Below are 23,045 nucleotides of genomic sequence, written 5' to 3' on the forward strand. Positions count from 1 at the left end.
CATTTTACTGTAATATTAGCTAGATGTAAAATTAAGAGTTGAATCAACATTGCTGAAAACTGGCCTGTTGTTCTATAAATCTGGTCTTTAGATAATGGATCGCTAGCATATCTTGACAAGCAGAAAATCTTAGGCATCCTTATATAGAGGTGGGCTCTACTGAAGAATTTGCATCTTAGTAAACATGGAATGGATCAGACTTGAATTCTATTGAAAACTAGTCATAACTAATTTGTTCTGCTAGGACTAAGTAATGATTTACTTTAGGTGATGGAGATGTAAGTCCTTGCTAGAATACTAATTATTACATTTAGTTTGTAATCATTGGGGGGAGGAGAATATTTGGATGGTCCAATGTGTCAGAGCCAAATGAATAGTTAACACATCTTCTAAGTGGCAATACTGCTGGGTCTTGGGGAAAGTTTGTAATGGAACTTATTTAATCCCCTTCACTAGAAGCCTGAAAGTGGTTTTTGACATAAGAGGTCATTAAGAGGTTGAGTAAACATTTTCAGATGAAATTATTTGTCTAGGTCTGTTCAATCGTGACATAAATCTCTGTGGCTTAAAACTTAAGTGCTTGGACCATGATGGTTGGATTGTGGAAATGAGTCCCCATCCAGCAAAATCAACAAAACAAATTTTAAAATAAATTCTGAGTAATTACCCTAGTCCAGTAGCTCTGAAAAATAAACAAGTCATTTCCTCTCTCCTATATTCAATAAATAGCAACTATTTGTACTGAAATTGTTTCTACTTGAGCTGCCATTACAACTTCAGATTTTTTTTTCTGGACATCAGTCTTTAAAAAAAGTGTAAGCATCAGATTCTATCCTTGATGTGACAGGCACAGAAACAAGAAAGTTTGTGATCAACCGCACATAATTTTCAGCTTATCTTTAGAAGCAGGTGGCATGATTGTCCTGCAGTAATGGAGTTTTACTCAGTCACAAAACCAGAAACACCAATTTGTAAGATGAAGGGTTGAGAAAAGCCTATGCTTATAGGGGAGGATTCTTCTCACAGAGTCAGATGATGGCTCCATGCAAAAGTTGTTATATAGTAAGAGGATAGATGTGCTGAGAATGTACACTGGAATCTATAGACTGCCTTCAATGAACTATGTTTGGCCCCATAGCAATCCAGAGGGGCTGTGAAACCTGAGGCACACTGGGGTTAGGTGGCAGGATGGTGGCTTGTTTCATTGCTATTGGATTTCCAGCAGGTAGTAAGGTAAAGGAAATAAAACAGAAGAATAATGACTGTGAAATATCACATTGCCATTTCAGTTAGACATTATTAAATACTGCTCTTAGGACAATTCAGTGTTTTTTAACTGATTTTGTAAAAATAAAAAAAATATTACATTATTTAAAAAGTTTTACAATGTCTGAATTTTTCTCCTTGCAGCTTATACAACGAGAGGACAAAATGGTAATTATAGTTATTTATTATTGTATTTAGATCAATGTTTTATTTTTAAAAAGACAGAAAACCTAGTGCATCTGGCAAACAAGATGCCTAGGTACTCCTAGTTCTTTGTGTGAAATGTGAATTATCAATTTTAAAATACCCCAATAGTCTCAGTTGACTATACCTATGACTTGTTTTTCAGAGTTTTTCTGCCTAGTTTTTTTTTTGTTATCTTTGATTCCTGTGACACTCATTGAGTCTTTTTAGAATAAAAAAGGAATCTAAGAGATAGCTTTGGTGGATGTTTCATCATTCTTTGGAAAGGTACTATAAAGTAACAAAAGTAAAGCTTCTTGTTTTATTGTAAAATGAAGGTAGTTATTATCCTAGGCATTCCTGAGTGGAAATATCATCACACAAAGATTTAATAAGAGCATCCACAAATGATAGGTTTGCTCTTTGAACATGGTTTAAAAATCATGTTTTGTAAGATGTTTTGAGGGTGAAGTAAATTTTGACAAAAACTAGTTTCGACATTGCAATAAATAGATTGCTGGATGGATGGTAGACAGCAATCGCACTTACAGTTCATATGACCCAGCATGCTGATCATGTGATTATAATAGTGCTTTCACAAAGTCAAGGGAGCACCACAGAGGATTGTGTGAGTTACATGAATCTCTGATACCTTGGGATTTGCCCTGTCTAATTAGAAACTTTGGCTTCTGTTTTGTCTTTCTGATAAGCAATTAGACTAGTCAATGGAAGACACAGATGTGAAGGACGGGTGGAAGTGTACTACAATGGAAGGTGGGGGACGGTCTGTGATGACTTATGGCAGATGGACAATGCACGAGTAGTGTGCAGACAGCTCGAATGTGGAGTTGCTCTCTCAGCACCTGGTAGTGCTCGATATGGCTCAGGCTTGGGTGCAGTTCTTATGGATAATGTTGTCTGCCGTGGGAGTGAAGAACGTCTAGACCATTGTACCCACAGAGGCTGGGGAGTCCATGATTGTTCCCACAGTGAAGACGCTGGTGTCTCCTGCTCAGGTACAGCAATGTCGCATGGACTGGGCTCATGGTGATCATAATGTTGGGAAGTTTTGGTCAGCAGGGATTGTAAGGTCCAGCTGGGCCCTCAGTTCTACCTGTTTCCTCAGTGCTCAGCCACAATCTTCTCAGAAGTACACCTACTCCTCCCCCCCGAGATTTTCCCAGCAACAATTGCTGTCAGCTATCCTGTTATAATGCAAAGAACCTTAAAATAGGTCAGTCAGCTCATTTTAATCAGTTCTTTATTATACTATGGACAGTAGGTATGCACATATTGATTTCTGCAGTTTTGAATTCACCTTTAGGAATGTGGTAGCTATCATTACAATTCACAATAAGCACCTGCAGTTCAAACTGTAGCAGTATGTGGCTGTTGTTACATGCCATTATGTTGCCTCTGACTGATTACAAGCCTGTGAATGAGAGCAATGTTCTCTCTAATTCTCCAGAGCTCTGTGTGGAGGCTCCACCCCCTGCGTGAGAAGTTCTAGCTCCCATGTATCTGCATAGCTTATGGGGAATGTTGAATGAGAGATCTCCAGAATCTCCTGTTCTCAAAAGTCCTGCTCAGCTCTTGTACGCTCAAACCTATAGTTTCTTTAGGGAGTTGATCTATCACATATTTGTTCTTCTTTTCCTGCTGTCTTCAACCTTTCCCAGCATTATTGTCTTTTTCAGAAAATCCTGCATTCTCACAACGTGTCCAAAGCAGGACAGCCTCAATTTTATCATTTTTGCCTCCAGAGTTAGTTCAGGCTAAATTTGCTCTAATACCCACTTGTTTGTCTTTCTGGCAGCACTACATTTCAAATGATTCTTTTTTTTTTCCTGTCAGCATTCTTTACTTTCCAGCTTTCATACTCATACATTGTGATCAGGAATACAAGAATGTGGATCATCTTGGTCTTTGTCTCCATTGACACGTACATTTGATGGTCTTTTCAAACACCTCCATTGCTGCCCATCTCAAGTCTTAGTCTCTTTTTGATTTCTTGGCAGCCCTCTCCATTTGATTTGATTATTGTACCAAGGTATACAAATAGAGATGGGGATGAATATAAAAATGGATTGCTTTTTCCAACAAATATAGCCGATTCATTAAATATTTGTTGATCTGTATTTGTGGGTTCCAGAGACCCCCACGAATACAAAGGGACAAATATTTACCTGTGTTTTTTTCATCCTTCATATTAAAAAAACATTCTGCCTAACAACCACCAATCAGCTGATCGGCGGCAGAAAGGCAGCCAGCACCCCAAATAGCCACCCATACCACCGCCTGTCCCCCACCACCTTCCTTTTCCTACCTTGTCACCATTAAAGTTGTGTAATGTTTCTGTACTCATGATTTTTGTCTTCATGTTCAGCTGCAATTCTAAAAATTCTTCTAAATAATTGCTTCATTCTGCCAGGAAGATGGTGTCATCTTATTGCTGTTTCTTCCACAAATTTTCATTCCTCCTTCATCTGAATCTACTCTGTCTTGCATTATGATGTGTTCTGTGGACAGAGTGAACAAATACGTGGATACAATGCAGTCTGGTCTGACACTTTTGTGTATAGGAAAGCATTCTGCCTCTCCATATTCTTTACTAATAGTAACTTCTTGTCCACAATATGGACTACACATCAAGACATTCAAGTGCTAAGGCACACACATTTCTTTCAGTACAATCCATAGTTTCTCTTGATCCACAAAGTCTAAGGCTTTATTGTGCTCTATAAAGCATAGACTGCTCTTCTTCTGAAATTCTTTGGCGTGCTCCAGTAGCCAGTGGACATTTGCAATATGATCCCGAGTGCCTCTTCATTTTTAAAATCCAGCTTGAACGTCAGTCATTTCTCACTCCATATAAAGTAATAGGCTTTGCTGCAACACCTTGAGCATCATTTGCTTGCATGAGAAATTAAAGCAATGTTCCTATAGATACTGCACTCATCTTCTGACACTACATTATTTCATTTTGTACTTTCTCATTATAGGGTTTTAACATTGCCACCTTCTGTGCATCACTAGCAAAACTTAGCTTGAGTGCCACCACTGTTGCCTCCTCCACCAGTGTTACCACCAGCTACTGCTGCTGCCTAATAGCAGCCTTGAAAAAGGTGGGTGCACCTTAGTCTGGTATCTCAGCTGTGACCATTCCATCTTGGGTGATCTTGCTGGGAGTCCAGGCTCAAATGGAGTCTGGTCTCCTGATTGCTCTCAGCTTCACTGACAAATTCAGTCCCTTTCACCATGTTAAGGTGTACATCCAAGAAAGGGCTAACATTGTACCACTTCTCAAATAGTCTTGGATTTCTAGATACCAGATAGAGGTGGCCAGTCATGAAAGGTCCAGTTTTTTGTCTGGGGCATCCAGTATGATCCCCCAAGATCCTCAATACACCTTACAAGCACCTTGTTTCATTCTTTACATTTTTATATATTTTCATTAACAACTAATCCATATAAATATATAATTTTTTTCACATATTCTGCTTCCTTGTACAGTTGCTTAAAATTACAATACTTGATGAAAGGCATCATTTAAAAAGAAAACCAATCTGATAGAAGCTTTATTATCAGCAACAAATATAGCTTGTTCCATAGGCATTGGCATTTTTATCCTGTGTTTTTATAGATTATAGTGGCAGCCATCAAGTAGAGGAGGAGGAGGAGGAGTATACGTAGAAACACACACACACACACACACACACACAGAGAGAGAGAGAGAGAGAGAGAGACAGACAGACAGACAGACAGACAGACACACACACACACACACACACACACACACACACACACACACACACACACACACACACACACACACACACATGTATACACAGAGAGAGCAATATTCTCCTAGAACAGTGGTTCTCAACTTTTTCTAATTCATTCTCTCTTTAACAAACATAAAAATTACATGCCCCATCAAACCTGCCTCCTCAGTAATTTCATTCAGTTCATATTCAATTCATATGGCTTTTCTGAGTAAGAGTGGTGAGGGATAAAATAGTCTGTAACATGATCTTTCTAAACTAAGAGTGGTAAAATATACCAGATGGGCGGGATATAAATCGAATAAATAAATAAATAACCAAATATTCTCTCTCTTCTTTTATTTTTTAAAGAACTGAATGTCCGAATGTTGCCTACAACTGGTAAGTAGCATGCATTCCCCATAATATGTGACACTGTAGGTTAACTTTCTAGAGCAGACTTCAGTGAAACTGCATTTGCTACAATATTTCAGGATTTCCCTAACAAGCTTTCTCCCCTTCTTTTCTTTCTTCTTTTTATTACTAAATTCTGCCGAAGATGTTCCTTCTACATCTGGTAAGTGCCATCCTTTCTCCTCCATAAAAATTATAGCACGTTGTTAATCCTGTTGCACAAGTTACACCTCGAGTACAACCGAAAGCCTTTCCCACTGGAAGATGTTACATGCAGCAATTTGAGTAGTTAACAATATCTTCCTTTCATCCCACGGCTACCATGGCTTTCACATAATGTCACACATTACTGGTCAATCAGACAAACCGCAAGAAAGGAGGAGGAACCATATAATTACCCAAGTCATAAAAAATTGACTGCAGGAGACGACTGAATGAACACGTTGAGACACACAGCACTCCTGTGCTTATGAGAATCAGCCTTTTGATCAGGATGAAAAAGGAAGATCGCTATGTGGATCCATTTGTTTCTTTTCAAATACATTAATAATATTTAAACATTTTTCCCCCAAAGCCTATCGCTGTGGCCAGGTTTTCTCAGATCCAGAGGGCTCATTTACTGGTACATATTATGATGGAGACGGAAACATCTTGGAATGTCTTTGGAAAATCCAGCCCAGTAATAATCTTCCTATAAAGATAAGCATTGATTATGTGGAGTAAGTATTCTTCTGTTGAATGCCTTTCAGTGTTTTCTGTGACTGGCATCTAGTTTGTACTTTTAAAAGATTTGGCTTCAAATAGGAGATCCTTTAGACATACTTCTACTTCAAAACTATTTCCTTCCTTGTTTTCATTCTTCCATTTTTCTGTTATTTTCCCCTTGCTTCCTACATTTTTCTTTTTTTATTCTCCAACAGTTTCTTCTTCCAATTCTTTTTTATTTGGCTATAAGCAGAAAACATACATCATTGGGAAATATATTTTAAAGGTTGTTTGATATTCAAAACTTTGAGTAGAGCAGTGATGTGATCACACTGCTGGATCCAGATTTTGTCAAATAGTTGGCGCAGAATGATTAAATTAAGTCGATTTTCAGTTGGTCAAACAGAACTTCATTCAGTCCATTTAATTATTCTATGGCAAATCCACAATGTAGGGTGTGTCCCTGAGAAAAGTCTATCCAGCCTCTTCCTGAATGCCTTCGGTGATGGAGAGCCTCTCTTTTCCAAAGGCAGTTTATTCCCTTGCTCAGCCATACTTGCTCTTAGTAGTTTTCTGCTAATTTTCAGCTCAGTTCTACTCCCTTACAGTTTCTGCAAAGCATACACAAATACTAATACCTCACAACTTGAATCTGTAATACTTGCAGAATTGCTGAAGAAATAAAGGCATTTGCAGTTCAAACACAGTACTAGTTTCTTGTATTTTACTCTGAATAATGGCAGACTGCTTGCAGTCTGAAGCGAAGTACAGCTTCCCCTCCTGTCATGGCAGCAAAAAGCATAGAATAGGATAATGTGGTAACAGAAGATGATGAAGCAACAGCTGAGTCCACCACCTGGCAGAGCTTATGCCCATGTGCCTACCAGGAAAGCATTTGGCCAGTCCAAAAGAGATGAGATAGGTATTCGCGAAGGCTTTCACGGCTGGGATCTAATGGTTATTGTGGGTTTTTCGGGCTCTTTGGCCGTGTTCTAAAGGTTTTTCTTTAGAACAAAGAAGAACAACCTTCAGAACACGGGGAAAGAGCCCGAAAAACCCACAACAACCATCAGATGAGAGACGCTCCATTTGCAAACCAGCAGAATGAAAGGACACAATGACATTCCCTTCTCCCCTTGTGAAGAAGAAAGAGGAGAGTGAGCTGTCTCCTTCCCTATTGTCTGAGGCAGCTCCTCAGAATCAGGCATTCAGGAACAGTTGGCTCTGGAGACTTGTGTGACCAGTGGGAGCTCTCTGGAGAGACAGGGCTCCTGCAAAGGCAGAGAAGTTGCCAAATACTATGTTGACCCGAAAAGAAAACAGGGTCTTATATTAATTTTTGCTCCAAAATTCTCATCAGGGCTTATTTTCAAGGGATGTTTTTTTTTCATGTACAACAATCTACATTTCATCAAATACAGTCATGTCATCTGTTTGCTGCACAATGGTGGAAAGCGGGGTTTCACTTAACTGGGGCTTTTTTTTTTTTTTTGAGGTAGGGCTTATATTACGAGCATCCTGAAAAATCATACTAGGGCTTATTTTCAGGTTAGGTCTTTTTCGGGAAAACAGGGTGCTAATACATCACAATTTTGAATCTGTAATACTTGCAGAATTGCTGGAGAAATAAAGTTATTTGCAGTTCAAACATAGTACTAGTTTCTTGCACTTTACTCTGAATACTGGCATTCTATCCTAAAGCCTTCCCTTACTTCTAGAATGACCTTTTCACTGAATCATCAGATGCCATACAAGGCTAGTGTGGCATGCATTCATCAAGACATATGTGTCATGGGAATTGCATTTGCTAGTTGGAAAGCTAATATGGGGGCAGCCCAAGGAAGAACATGGCAAGGGATCAAGAGACTATACGTCAGAAATGGAGGATCCTGTTGCAACCTGAACATGCCATATGCTGACATCAAGCCTGGCTAGCAGTGGGTCAGCCTCCCTATTGTCTAAGGCAGCTCCTCAGAATCTCCTATTCCTGAGGCAACTGCCTTCATTAAGATAGTGATGTAGCTACTCCTACTGGCTGTTGGAGCCAGGCCAACAACTTCTTTCCTGAGATTTTAGGAGCAAAACCTTAGACTAAACAGTGGCCCTTTCTGATTTATGGAGGTGGGACAGGCAAGAATTGAGTAGGGGATGGAATGGCTTCTAGGAAACACAAGGGGAATCCAATGGTCCCAGAATCCAGGTCAAACCAGTCAATATGACAACCTGGAGTTAGGATATTAGCTCTGATTTCTCATAATGGATCAGATCACATCCAGCTTTTTCATTAATAACTCCATTGCTTTATTGTCTAAATCTAATGGGAATAGCAATATGATTTAGGCCTTTGAGTTCTGAGTTTCTGTAGGATAATATGAACTAGCAAATAAATGAACAAACAAGCTATGCAACTTAGAATGTATGTTATAATTCCGTTAATATTTTTAAAGATTCGATAGAAGAGGAGAGAAATTTTAATAAATTAGTTTTTACTATTGTAAGGTGAGAGTAAGATCATCATGTGATGCTTCAGAATTTTTGAATGGAAAGAAACTAAGCTCAAATGCTTGTTTGAAATTATGTGCCTTTGATCTGTGTTAAGTAATAAATATTTAATTTTATCTTCATAGACTAGACTGCAGTCATGACTATATTGAAATCTTTGATGGAGAGATAGACACATCAGCAAAACTGGGAAGAATATGCAGTGGTTCTGACTCGACATTCATTGCGTCTTCCGGCACGATGTCTGTTTTGTTGCACAGAGAGTCTTCCCAAGAAGGTCTAGGCTTTTTTGCCTATTATGAGACAGGAGGTAATCGCAGGACTCAAATGTTCATTCTTCCTATAGTTTAATATTTTTGTTCATTTTTCAGCTTGTAGGATAAATCAGAGTACCAATATTGTGATATTGGTTTTGTTCTCTGCCAGAATTGAAATGTAGAAGCTTTAATTCTGCCTGATTAGTTAGGAATAAATCCTAGCCAGGCCTCCTTTGTTTTTTGTCAACATTATATAACTATGCAGATGCAGGAGCAGGTAACACCTTTATCAAGCCACTAAGAATATTAAGCAAACAACAGATAGCTAGCTTTTGGTGAGAATCCATATTCAGACTGTGCACCATCTTTGCATGTGTAGTTCAGAAAATTATATACTTTTGTTAAAGTCCGGAGGTTTCATGGCCGTTGTTGAGGCTAGGTCAACTTCTCAAGATGGGTACAGAAGCATACTGCAAAAGGCTTGTGAGGGGATTGTGTGATTTCAAACTCCTCCCCAGCCAGCAGTTTGGAATTTATCACCCATCTCTTTAAACAAAGAACTGCCAGAAGACTGCATCCCCCTCACCTCCCTCTTTGTCTTCTTTTTGAAACTATTTGGCTAGGAAAAACACGCTAAACACAGAAGCATGGCAAGCCTCCATCAAAGCTGGGATTAAACTTTAGTTCAACCAACAGGAACATGCAATTTTAGCCAAATCAAAACCAAATTGGTAGTTTTAGCTGGTGCATACTTTCTTCAGCATGCAGTACTACTTGCTTGGTGTCAAGAAACCATCTTGTTCAAGAATCGATGTTGTTCTTCAAGTGGTGCCCAGACCATTCAAGGGTATCTTACAAAGTTCATAGAAAATCAGAAAAGGGCTGTCCAAAATGATACAAATACAGGAGCAGATGGTAACTTTATTAGGCCACTAAAAATCAGACAAAGATCAGACCACTAGCTTTTAGTGATAATTTGTCTTCCTCAGGCTGTGCACTAAGTTCTTGAGGGTAGTTCAGAAAACTAAGTGCTTTTATTTAAAAAATATTATAAAACTCAACTCCCTGGAATCTCTAATGTCTGTTAAGTTATGATATATTATGGAGGGTTTAAAACTGTTTCTGTGCAATGTTAAATATTCACTGGCTATTAATTTTTATTTTAAGTTCAAGGTTACTTGCAAAAAATATGTTTTGTTTTTCTTGTCTTATTCAGCTTTTACAGTGACCCCTGAACCACCTATCACAATGACCAATGGTAAGTTTGCATTTGAAATTTCCAGTTTTTTCCAAAAGTCTGAGCGATGTTATTTGTTCAGAGGAATGTCCTCAGTTTATTCAGAAAAACACCCTAAGAGGAAATGAGTCAAACATTGTTCACTATTGTGTGAGCTGCAGTCTCAAATAGCCACTTTTCCAACGTAAGTTAAACCATGCATGGTGGAAAGGGTATTTCTCCCATTCATCCATTCATCACCCATTCCTGTTGCCACATCCACACAGAATGCTTGTCTGAAAATGATAGCTCCTTGAGGTTCCTTGTGTATTTTAGAATGTTGATTTTCAAAACAAAGGAACAACTACTTTTCATAAAATCCACTTCTGCATGAAGAAAGGGATTGATTCAATTGTGAAATATTAATTCTTCTTGCTGTCCTTTTTCTTCTTCAAGAAATAACTGGGCTTAGCATACAAATGGAATCATCTGGTAAAAGGCATCTGACCTACCTCCATAACATAGTGCTAAATCTTAGTTTTGAGTATGCTGACTTTTTAGAATGAGCTTCACAGTCTGCAATGAAAAGCTGAACTGCAGTGTGAAATGTTTAAGGAACTTAATCTGTTGGTGGTAATTATGACTGTTAGTGGAATCAATCATACAAGACTCTGAAATGTCTCCCTTTCTGGGTCCAATTATACAGTATGGATCACCTGTCCATAAGAATAGACCATTTGTGGATTATCAAAAGACATGAGATTGTCATAGCTAGACTTTACCTCACCCCCCACAGTTTGCAAATTAGCATTTCTGTGGCTGACATTGGGGTCCAAGTCTGACTAGACCTTTGAAGCCCAGCTCTCCTTGACATGTAATTGCATTGATGGAGCAACCAGTGATTTTACATCCCTCATTTTGATGGGAGCCTAAGTGGAGACAGATCAGCTGTTACTTTTTGCAACAAATTTTCTCTATTCCACATGAAACTTCTGCTGTACATATTAGACTTCAAAAAAACTCAAAACAAGGTAATGGTGTAATGAGACGAGAGATGGGACTTGCCTGCATTCTGCTCTTACCTCATTGTTTCCTCGTGCTTTTTGCCACAGACAGTATTTATCTCTCCATGTAAGAAATAAATTTTGCTACATATGAAGACATTTAGTGTACAGCATTCTGAGCACACCCAGTTTTGTCTGATCTGAGAGAAAAACAGGGTCTGGCCTAGTTCATACCTCGACAGGGAAATCTCTCATCCATTACATGCCTCTATAAATGATATTACCTACTCATTTAAAAACAGACACAAACCTCTCTTAAAAGGTCTAACATCCTTTATCAAAAGGCATCTTCCTAAGAGTTCTTCCCCAAACACTAGAACTGTCATCTTCACTCATCACACAGTTTTAAGATTGCTATTCTTATTTGGTATTGGTATTGTAGTTATTCTTGTTAAGTGTAATCATTATTGCTTAAGATTCTCAGAAGACATTTATTTCTCAGAATCAGAACAAATAATTTCAATAAAATAAATGTTTTCTCACCAGCTGTTCCCCTGAGCACATTGGGTCCTGAACTCACTACCGGTAAGTCTTTCTTTTGTATGCCTGACTTTTCTTTTTGTATTATGTCACGTCCATTTTCATCATATTAGAATTCTCTTTGTTTCTGCTACTTTTCTCCTTACTAAGAATTTATATTCTGTTTATTTTTTCATTAACTTCAAGGAAACAGTCCAAGTATGGGTGGATTCCATTAAAATTTAATGAAATTTACTAATTTAACAATTAATTCTAACCATTATTATTTCCCAATACTGATTTTTCAATATGCTTTCCCATACATTGATTGTTATACATATATATTAATATAAAATATCTTTTACATAAAAGGTTCTGTCAACTGGAAAAGGTGTTTGTTGCTTTTTGTTTTTCCATTCTCCATGGTAAATATACTAATGAGTAATCTATTAATTAAAGAATATGCATACAAACAAATTATTGATTTCAATAAATCACACATTGATTCCATAAAATACCATTATTCCTTCCAGAGTTGGGAGCATGTATAAGCAACCTTACTGAGGTATTTCTATACTCTAAAGTAATCATCTGAATTTATTTCAGAATAGGATTAGATTCCTGGACTAGTTCTGCAGTTGACTCATGCCAAGCATTAAATATCTCACTTCCCTCAACTACTGTATTAGTGTTCCTGCAAGCTGGTTCCACTGAATACAATGAAACTAATATAGAATGGGTCTCACAGTACAACTTGAGCTTCTCCAAGTTTTCTAGCTGCTCTATTCTCTACACCAGTGGTCCCAACCTCAGGCCTCCAGATGTTCTTGGACTAAAGCTCCCAGAAACCTTCACTATCACCTCTGCTGGCCAGGATTTCTGGGAGTTGAAGTCCAAGAACATCTGAAGGCCCAAGGATGAGGACCACTGCTCTACACAGTGCAATTTACACACCATCATCAAGGGCTGTCCACAGATTAGATCTGCAGGTATAGGGCCCACTTTGCTTTTGATAGAGTCCTAGCAATATCTTGGTTTGTAAAAATTCCTCATAATCAGAAGCTACTTCTCCCTCCATAGACTGTGCCAAGTCTTGGAACCCTCCCAGGAGGCGATCATATATAATTTATTTGGGTCACTCTTTGTCAGAATCAAAATGAAAAATTTCAATAAAATAAATGTTTTCTTGCCAGCTCTTGCCCCAAGCTCACTGGCTCCTGAACTCACCATCAGTAAGTCTTTCTTTTTTTTATACCTTACGTTTCTTTTTGTATCTTATCACTTTAGTTTCTGATCTACTAGAATTCTCTTTGTTCACGGCACCCTCATTGCTGGCAGCATGATGTCAGGTTTTTCTGCAGCAAGATAATGAGTACAGCTTAGTTTGATAATATCTAAACTGCATGGCTTATTGCTGAAGTTGGCATCCTTTGTTTACTACTAGAGAGGAGTTCCAAATCTGTAGGGGCATTATTGAGAATGTTATTCAACTAGGCCTCAAAAATATATGCAAGTAATGGGAAATTCCCAGCATAGGGTAGTGAATTGTTGTTGTTGTTGTTGTTGTTGTTGTTGTTGTTGTTGTTGTTGTTGATGTTGTTGTTGTTGTTGTTGTTGTTGTTGTTGTTAACTATCACAAAACAACTCTACATGAACTGGAAAGGGGAAAAGGGGATTAACAGCAAAACAAAACAAAAACATATAGACAGTGGGATATTTGCTTTCGTATAATATCTAAAGAATCTCTTGACTTCATGACTGGGATATGGTAATCTCTAATACATTCTCTACTCATATGGAGAACAGAGCCCGATCATAAAACACTTTCCAACTTTCCTTAATATATATTCTCGGGTTCTTGTGTAGTGTCTCTGATAAACTATCTATTTCTGCAATATCTAATAAGTTTTTGAGAAACTTCTCTTTCTTTGGAATTTCCTGCATTTTCCAACCCTGGACCCAGATCAGCCTTGCAGCTGTGAATAAGTGCAACAGCATATATTTAATTTTTTTATCAATAATTTCTGGAATTATATTCAACAAAAATATTTCTGGTTTAAAAGTTATTTCTTGATGTATAATTTCTTGTGAAATATCTTTTATCTATCTCCAAATATTTTTTCCTCTGTCACAAGTCCACCACATATGAAGAAAAGTTCCTGGTTGCTGAGAACACTTCCAACATGAGTTGCTCGGCCCCAATACCATATTTGTTAATTTTACTGATGTATAATACCATCTATGAAACATCTTTAAAACATTTTTTCTCAAATTTACTGGTTTGAGCCATCTATAATTTTCATTCCACATTCAGGTCCACTCATCTATATCTATATTGTAACCGAAGGTTTGAGCTCATTTAATCATCACAGTTTTTACCCTTTCGTCCTCTACATATTCTAACAAAAAATATACATTTTGTATAATGTTCTCACTAGTAAAATTCCACAATTCACCCACCTGTACCTTCCCCTCATAAAAACCCACTGCTTTATTTTTTAAAACCTTTAATTCTGATTTTAGCATTGTCCCCCAGTCTGTTTGTAAACCCAATTCCTTTAACTCTTGTATGTTTTTTTAATTGTTGTTCTTTGGTTCACAATTCTTTGTACGTATACAGTGGTACCTTGACTTAAGAACGTAATCTGTATTGGGACTGCATTCTTAAGTCGAAACGTTCTTAAATCGAAGCACCATTTCTCATAGGAATGCATCGAAAACCAATTACTGTAATCCCTATCTGCTGTTTTTCGTTCTTAAATCGAGGCACTGTTCTTAAGTCAAAGCATTAGTTCCTTTAGGAACTAATGCAAAGCCGGTTAATCCGTATCTACAACTAGGGGGCAAATTTTTTGTATTTTTCTTCTTTTGACCTAGGGTGAACTTAGGTTAAAAAAAGGGCAGGAAAGTTTTTTCTCTCTCTCTTTTTTGGTTCTTAAATCAAGGCTCTGTTCTCAAGTCAAAGGAACTTTTTGCGAACGGAGCTGTTCTTAACTCAAATCGTTCTTATATAGGGACGTTCTCAAGTCGAGGTACCACTGTATCTCCATTCTTCTGTAATTAAAAAGGATTGAGTAAAAGCTTCCAGCAGTGCTACCCAGACTGGGATTTTTTTGTACATTTGCTCCCAAAATCTTTGCCACACCTGTTATAATGCTTTCCTTACCACAGGATCAAACTATCACCACTTATGACCTTTCTTCATAAGAAGCATCTTCTGCTATTCTAGAACTGTATCTTTTTCATGTAGTTGATTTGAGTGAAATCATGTATATTGCTCTATTTCTCTCATGCTGCCTTACCCACACTTCTTTCCTTGTATTTCAAGGAACAAGTCAGAGTCCTCATTCTCTAACATGTAAGAGAAGCATCTCATCTACTCCATGTCATAACCCTAAACCCTAATTTTATCAAAGAAAATTTTCCATATGATATTAAAACTGGATGGGAGGGCAAATTTCACTTAGCACAAGCAATTTGGCATTTGTTTGACTTCAAGTAATTATACATTTCCTGGAAAGTGACCTGTTTTGGTTCTCTTAACAGCTACTTCTGCACATATAGAAGCTGAAAACGCTAGTAAGTTTGCATCCCGAATTTTTCCTTTACAACTATATCAGAAGTCATGTTCTGAATGGTATTTTTGGAGCCAGACAGACACTTTTCAATTTTCTCGCTATTTTTTGCCAATTGTCTGGTGAAATTATGGCTCCTGATTCCTGCAGTGTTCTTTTAATTGTTTCATAAGCCTTTTATTTTTTACCAATTAATTAGTAAGAAATCTACTCCAAAAATAGATTTTCCTTGTGAAATAAATCATATATGTCTCAGAATACCTTTTCCATGTCATATATTACATAGTGAATGGAAGAGAGAAATTGAGCAGAAAATTAGGATAAAAATCAAATAATTAAACACATAATGAAATTTCTGTTCATGTAGTATGTTATTTATTTTTACTTGATGGGTCTTACCTTGATATTTATAAATTGCACAAAATCTGACAGATTTTGATTTTCTTAACAGCTACTACAACTCCGGAAACAACAACAAATGAAGAAAGTGAGTATCCATTCTAAATCATCATCGTAAAATTTCAGTAAGCTGATGATTGGCATTTCAAGTGGTTTCCTTCTTCAGAATTCCAGTTGATTGCTATATATAGTGGTGTCTCGACTTTCGACCACAGTCCGTTCCTGAAGATGGTCATAAGTCGAAATGGTCATAAGTCAAAGCACCATTTCCCACAGGAATGCATGGAATGTGATCAATCCATTCCAGAAAAAAAAACATATTTTTTTTTAAAAAATAAAACACTGCAAGCCCCATATGAACATGTTGAGGCTGCAAAACAAACAAACAAACAAATCAGAAACATAAACACCCCAGCCCAAACTCACCCTGCAAAGGTCACCAAAAACAGTTTTTAAAAAGCAAAAAGCAGCATCTTACTTTAAAAAGCACCCCAGGGCTCCCCCAGGTCCCTGGCACCCAGGGCTGTCCATGTGCGGGGGAGAAACTAAAGAGGCTGTGGCCAGGGAAGCCAGGAACCGGGCAGCAGGAGAGAAAGGGAGCCTCAAAGGCTGGCCAAAGTGAATGGGGCCAGGACAGGAGACCTGGCCAGGGTAGATCCAGGTGGGTGGGTGCCTACTCTGGAGTGGCCCTCCCTTCGGGGCAGCGGACTCCCAGTTCATGCTCAGCCCCCTCTGGGTGAGGAATTCCCGGCCAAGGGCAATGGCCTGGGCACCTGACGGACCCCACCCATCCCCCGCCACCTCCTGCTCCACCACAGCTTCCTTCTGGGCAGCGGTGCTCACCTGGCTGGGCAGCGTGGAGGTGGCACACAAATAAAATGAAGATATCATAGTTTTCTCCCAAAAGTATGTGGTGCTTTTTGTATTCTTCATATTATGCCTCAGATGTATCAAAATGCATTGGCTGTTCATTTGGAAGCATGATTTACTATAAGGATACAGACTTTTGTAGGCGAGATTAGTCACTGATTAATGTTCTTAAGGTGGCTGAGAAGGAAATGGAAGAGCAACAATGTAACACTGAGTGAACAATGTAGGCAATGCGGCTTTTTCAGTCCAGTTACAGACTTTGGAAATGCAACAACAGAAGGTGTTTTATGACACTAACATCACCATTTATGGAGCCAAATTGTCTTTCCTGCCATAATGGATTTTCGTAGAAGTTAGCAAGACAGAGTGAAAAAAACACAAAATGATTACAAAATGAAGATGGAGTTGTCTGAATCCTTGTGAAGTTCTGTGGAAAAGGCAGAGTTGCTTTGCTATAAAAGGTTTTGCAAGATTTTTAATACAGTATTTCTAATGCAATTATTGCTATATATGGAGTAGACATACTATTTGTTTTTGTTTCTATTTTCAGCATCTACTGTACCTCCAGCATGTGAGTTATCACTAGTTTTCTTACCACCACCACCTGCTAACCCCCATTGCTTCTGGTGTCACTTCAAGATTTTCTGGAACAATATAAAATGGCTATAGTTTTGATCCAGAATATCAGGATTGCATAATTTAACTAATACAGAATGTGTGTAATATAATTCTAGTTTTTCCCAAGTTTTCTAGTTGCTATAATCTGTACACAGTGCAGTTCACATACCATCTTCACAGGCAGCCCATAGAATAGATGAAGAGTTATTTGACCTAATTTGATTTTTACAGCAATATCTTGGTTTTTAAAATTGCTTAGTAACAAGAAACTGTTTACAACTCCATATATAGTGCCAAGTCTTTGAATGCTCCCAGGAGGTGATCACACCGATTTTTGTGCTCCACTTCCCCCCGCCCACCACAGCAATTTAGCAGCATGGTAATGGGGATGACAAAAAGAGAATATTTTCTTTTAAAATAAGGAATGAAGGCCTTGCCTTGCATCCAATTTGATTTGCACTCCAAGAAGCCTCCCATAAGTGCTAAACTGATTGTGCAGAAAATGTTGGCTCACCATCTACCTTGTGTTGAAGTCTAATGGCAGTTGTTTTTTATCATTGCTGCCACTGTGTCAGCAAATCTTGGCACAATTTGCCTTGAAACAAGATGCTCCAATTGAAAGAGCCTTTTCTGTAAGCTCATGAGCACTTCTGAGATGTTTTCGTCATGACAAAAGTCCCACCTCCTGCTGACAATGAGTACTTACCCTCAGAGACTGTTCATCCTGCTGGGGGTTTTCCAGAAGAATTATCCAGTACATCCTAGATGGGCATACAACTGGAAGAGTCACAAAATGCTGTTCAAACACTATGTGTCCAACTGCTATGAGTCTGGTCGTTAACGAAAAGCACCCACAAGGATTAATGTTCACACATATCTATACAGGATATAGCAATTTCTATTGAAAATGACATAAAATACACTCAAAGTGCTTTTTGGAGAAAGAATCTAAATTAAATATTACTGTGGTTCCTCACTGATGTCCACACTATGAGGAACTGGGAGGGCAGAAATCATGAGAGCACCATTTATGAAAATGATAATTAATTACATTCAATGATAGTTCGTTGTGGACTTAACAGCCAGATTGATGCAGATAGACTCATACATGCTTCCCATTCTTTCTTTTTATATGTACTGTTCCACTTTTGACTTCAGATACTTCTCCTTCAGGAGGTAAGTTATATTTTTTTCTTTTGAGATAATATAATATAATATAATATAATATAATATAATATAATATAATATAATATAATATAATATAATATAATATAATATAATATAATATAATATAATATATGGTTCTGGAAATATGGAAGCTGCTTCACTGCCCTAGAGTAAAACAAATATACCTGAAGAACTTGTTTCTACTGAAAACACACACAAAGCCAAAATTGGAACCCGCATCCAGCAATTTGTTAAATAATTACTTGGAAAGATTCCATTTCTATGGTTATATAATCAAATTGTGCATGGAACAATTTGATGCTAGAAAGATTATTGGAGATTCTGTAGTGTGTTTTTTAGTATCATTTGCGGAGGATAAATGCCTGAGAATAAGCTGAAATGGTTTCAGATTTCAAAGTGAGGTTTCCTTACCAGTACATAACATTATTTCAACATTATATGCATGAAATTTTGATTCATGGTATCTAGGAAGCCAATGTGGCGGGATCCTCACATTTCCTAATGGATATATCTCTGGACCTTATTATCTTGGGAACAATATCACTCTTCAGTGTGTCTGGAAAATTGAAGTGAGTCCCCTGGATCACATAGTTCTTCGGATTTCTTACATTAGGTAAGTATAAGGGGTTGACAGATTTTCTATCATTTTTCTCCTGCTATAATAGAACTTTGCAATTATTTTCTAATTATTGTGGAGATCCTTAAGATAAGGATCAATTTATCTTTCCTTCCTTGAAAATTGTGCAAACACAGATTCCTGGATCCTGTTGCCTTTGAAAACTGTCATATAGTTAGTTAATTTTGTTGATCTGATACATATTTGACAGATAATAAAGTAGTAGTTTGACTCTCTCACTAGCTACTGTACAGAGTCATCACAGAGCTGGTGGATTAGCATTGACATGATATTATATGTGTGGGTTGCTACACACATCAGGTAAACCAGCCACTCAATCTCTCCAACATATGCATAATTCATCCCTGTACTGCTGAAACCCATGTATTTAACATTCTGTGGCATATGTGTCACTGAAGTGGAAGTGTTCTTTTTTTCTGCTTTAACATGTAAAATGATGGCATAGTAAAAAAACAAATCACAATGAACCTATCTTCACACAGTCTCGACTGCAGTAAAGAATATATTGAGATTTTTGATGGAAGCCTGGTTTCCCCATACCTGCTTGGAAGAATGTGCTCTGACATCTATCTTGGTTATAATTATACATCAACTTCTAATACAATGACAATTCTGCTGCACAGAGATTCAAATTACATCGGATATGGTTTTGATGCTTATTACTCTTCTATACAAGGTAAGAGTGATCTATTAATGTAGCTAAGTTTTGTATTGTATTACTATTGGATTGTGTTGCTATTGTGTATTGAAAATTCAATGTAATCTGAAAGTCAACATCTGTATGTGGCCTTAGTGTGGGCCATTTCTATTGTGACCCTATTGTTGATGGCAGGTAATCTTGACATCATCTAATTATTCAATTTAAATAAATTAAATGAACTGAAATTTGAAAGAGACATTCCTGGTGTAAGACCAAATAAGATGAAAAGATACAATTTTCAGCCAAATGTTTAATTAAGGCACTAATTAGGCCCACAATTCTAAAGTAATCTTATACTTAATGTTAACAACTCAACTAACATTTCAGCTTGTGGCCATTTCACTGAATGATCTTTAAGGTTGGTTATTCAGAAATTTCTTGTGCCTGACTGTGGGCATGTTTTAACCCTGCTACATTCTAAGACTTTCTGTGCTGTCCTTTTAATTGTACAGTACTGAGAATTTTCTAGCAAACTGCCTTGGAAACATCACTGCTCCATGAATATCCCTGGCTCATCTACTCTATTATAGCACAAAACTGCATGGATAAAATCTACCCCCAAAGATGTGTGAAATAAAATCTCAGATATACAGTATATCTATGCAGTGTACATGGCTGGAGACAGAATTAGAGTGAAAATGCATGCATGAAGTGGTCATTGACATTAGCCAGTAACAAAACACTTGGTAATAATCCAAGCATCTTGGCAAATAAACACACATGGAGAAGTAAGCATCTGTTGTGTGTTACGCAAGTTTGCACTCAGCAGTTTATCCATGGGATTTACCTCTGAAATTGTGAAGGATCATTCTGTTTTCAACTGAGTGCAGAAACTACTGAGAGTCCTCTTGCAACTTATAGATGGAATAATATTGACCATCTACAAAGCCACTCTCATCACCAGCCATTTAATGCATTAGTCTTAAGACTGTTTGGTAAGTGGACTGCCAGGATGAGAGAAAATATTCTCTCTCTGGTTGTCTCATATTTATTGAAGGAAAGAGTCTCCCTTGGTGATGTTAGGTGATGAACAGAATGGTATAGGGAGAAACACTCTTGGAGATATTAAGGGCCCCAAGCTGTTCATGTTTTAAAGACTGTCATCAACACTTTGAAACAGGCCAGACACATAGAGGCAGCTAGTGAAGACTCTTCCATACCATTATGATACAATTCTATGAATCTATATCAAAGTATGCCATCCACGGTGTTCTGTACCAGTGACAATTCTGGCAGCTACTTCCTATGCTAGGTGGTGCTTCCAGATCATCTTCAAAGGCAGTTCCATGTACAGTAGATTAGATTGTAACAGATTAGGTTATGATGATGCAGTGCTAATCCTTTCGTTTGCTGGAATCCAAAGTGTTCCAACAAATGAAATGATTGGCACTGCATTATCATAATTTAATCTATTTATATCACATTACCGAATGAATAATTGTTAGAATCATTACTACTACACTATTTACTATTCACCATTTTGTCTTTTTTAACAGAACCCACTACTAGTGCACCACCTCAGAGTGAAACAACTGGTAAGATATTGTTTCTCCCTATATGTACAATTTACTGGTTTATGAGGTAAAAAGTTAAACCTGACACTCAGTTCCAAACATGATGGCCAGAATTCTATTGCCAATTTCTGCTTGTGTAAGGAAAATCATGTAAACATGTAATCTTTATATTGTCTAAATTTTGTTGTTTAGTCGTTAAGTCATGTCCGACTCTTCACGACGCCATGGACCAGAGTACGCCAGGCCCTCCTGTCTTCCACTGCCTCTTGGAGTTTGATCAAATTCATATTGGTAGCTTCGATGACACTGTCCAACTATCTTGTCCTCTGTCATCCCCTTCTCTTATACTTCCGGGAGTTCTCGGTCCACATACTGCTGAAGCCTACCTTGTAGGATTTTGAGCATTGCCTTGCTAGTGTGTGAAATGAGTGCATTGTCTAAATAATTCAATTTAAATTAATAAAATGGATTGACATTGGGAAGATACATTTCTGGTATAGGACCAAGTATGATGAGAAGATACAATTTTCAGCCAAGGGTTGAATTTGACACTCATTATGTCCCATTTCTAAAGTAATCTTATACTTAATGTTAACAACCAAACTAGCATTTCAGTTTGTGGCTATTTCTCTGAGGGATCTGTAAGGCTGATTATTCAGATGTTTCTTGTTCTCAGCTTTGGGTATGTTTAAACCCTACTGCCTAAAATGTCCTATTTCCTTTTTGCTCTCAGTGCTATTCTTCTACTTGTATTGATTGTTTTTTAAAGTATGTCGCCTTAAAAAGATGGTAAAGAGGTAGTTCTCAAAAATATCCTGTTGTGGAATGCTAAGCATATTGCTCCATGGATGTCCATGGCCCATGTGCTCTACTTGCTTGCCAATTTTTAAATACACAAATGTGGAGCCTTCTCCACCTCAGAAACTTTATAGCAACAGGGCTTCTGCTTACACAGTGGAATAGTGACTCCTCCCTTGTACAAGTAACATAATTAATCCAATATATTTGTAGTACATTACTGAATGGATAATTGTTAGAATCATTCCCTGTAGCCATCCTTCAGTCTCTAGAGACTGTGGTAACATGCTCTGAATAGAGGTCTTGGAACAGCATCTAATGTGGCTGAGAAGGCCAATACGAGAGTGACAATCCCTTCCACACTGAAGACAAATACAATCTGTCCCTTGTCCAGCTCCCTGATTTTGCTAGTTTTGGGACTGTCTCTTTGCATCGACCTGCTGAACAAGTGTCTCTTCAAATTGGGAGAGGCCATGTTGCACCACCTCCCCCCAAAGCTGAATGCATAAATATCAAGGTTTCCCATCTGTTGAGGTCCATTCCCAAGGCCTTCAGATCTGACTTACAGATATCCTTATATGCCGGAATTCTATTGACACATTCTATTTGTGTGAGGAAAATCCTGTAAGTTACAAAACATGCCTCAGAATGCAACAAACAGTTTGCTACTGAGTAGCAATTTGCCATCACAACTAAGACATTCGTCTTAGTGGAAACATAAATAGTCAGTAGGCTTCTGGCCAATGTGTCAGTTCTTAAAAGGTAAAGGTAAAAGTTCCCCTTGACAATTTTTGTCCAGTCATGTTCGACTCTAGGGGGCAGTGCTCATCCCTGTTTCCAAGCCATAGAGCAAGCATTTTGTCCGAAGACAATCTTCTGTGGCCACATGGCCAGTGAGACGTAGACACAGAACACT

General features: G+C 37.8%; 1 protein-coding gene across 3 annotated transcripts in view; it reads left to right on the forward strand.

Annotated features, from left to right (window-relative positions):
* The window catches only part of LOC110087221 (scavenger receptor cysteine-rich domain-containing protein DMBT1), a 43,035-nt gene that overhangs the window by 10,514 nt on the left and 9,476 nt on the right, over positions 1 to 23,045 (forward strand). For 2 of the 3 annotated variants that reach the window (XM_072995438.2, XM_078391191.1), the window contains exons 2-17: positions 1,411 to 1,434; positions 2,160 to 2,465; positions 5,586 to 5,615; positions 5,773 to 5,790; positions 6,202 to 6,346; positions 8,960 to 9,144; positions 10,308 to 10,349; positions 11,858 to 11,896; positions 13,024 to 13,062; positions 15,377 to 15,409; positions 15,857 to 15,892; positions 17,225 to 17,245; positions 18,451 to 18,468; positions 18,949 to 19,093; positions 19,600 to 19,793; positions 21,314 to 21,352. In XM_072995438.2, coding sequence (XP_072851539.2) covers positions 1,411 to 1,434; positions 2,160 to 2,465; positions 5,586 to 5,615; positions 5,773 to 5,790; positions 6,202 to 6,346; positions 8,960 to 9,144; positions 10,308 to 10,349; positions 11,858 to 11,896; positions 13,024 to 13,062; positions 15,377 to 15,409; positions 15,857 to 15,892; positions 17,225 to 17,245; positions 18,451 to 18,468; positions 18,949 to 19,093; positions 19,600 to 19,793; positions 21,314 to 21,352 — 1,314 coding nt within the window. The remainder of the gene's footprint in view (positions 1 to 1,410; positions 1,435 to 2,159; positions 2,466 to 5,585; positions 5,616 to 5,772; positions 5,791 to 6,201; positions 6,347 to 8,959; positions 9,145 to 10,307; positions 10,350 to 11,857; positions 11,897 to 13,023; positions 13,063 to 15,376; positions 15,410 to 15,856; positions 15,893 to 17,224; positions 17,246 to 18,450; positions 18,469 to 18,948; positions 19,094 to 19,599; positions 19,794 to 21,313; positions 21,353 to 23,045) is intronic. The other variant, XM_078391192.1, reaches the window with a different exon arrangement.

Source organism: Pogona vitticeps, chromosome 3, assembly GCF_051106095.1.
Source record: "Pogona vitticeps strain Pit_001003342236 chromosome 3, PviZW2.1, whole genome shotgun sequence".
NCBI lineage: Eukaryota > Metazoa > Chordata > Lepidosauria > Squamata > Agamidae > Pogona > Pogona vitticeps.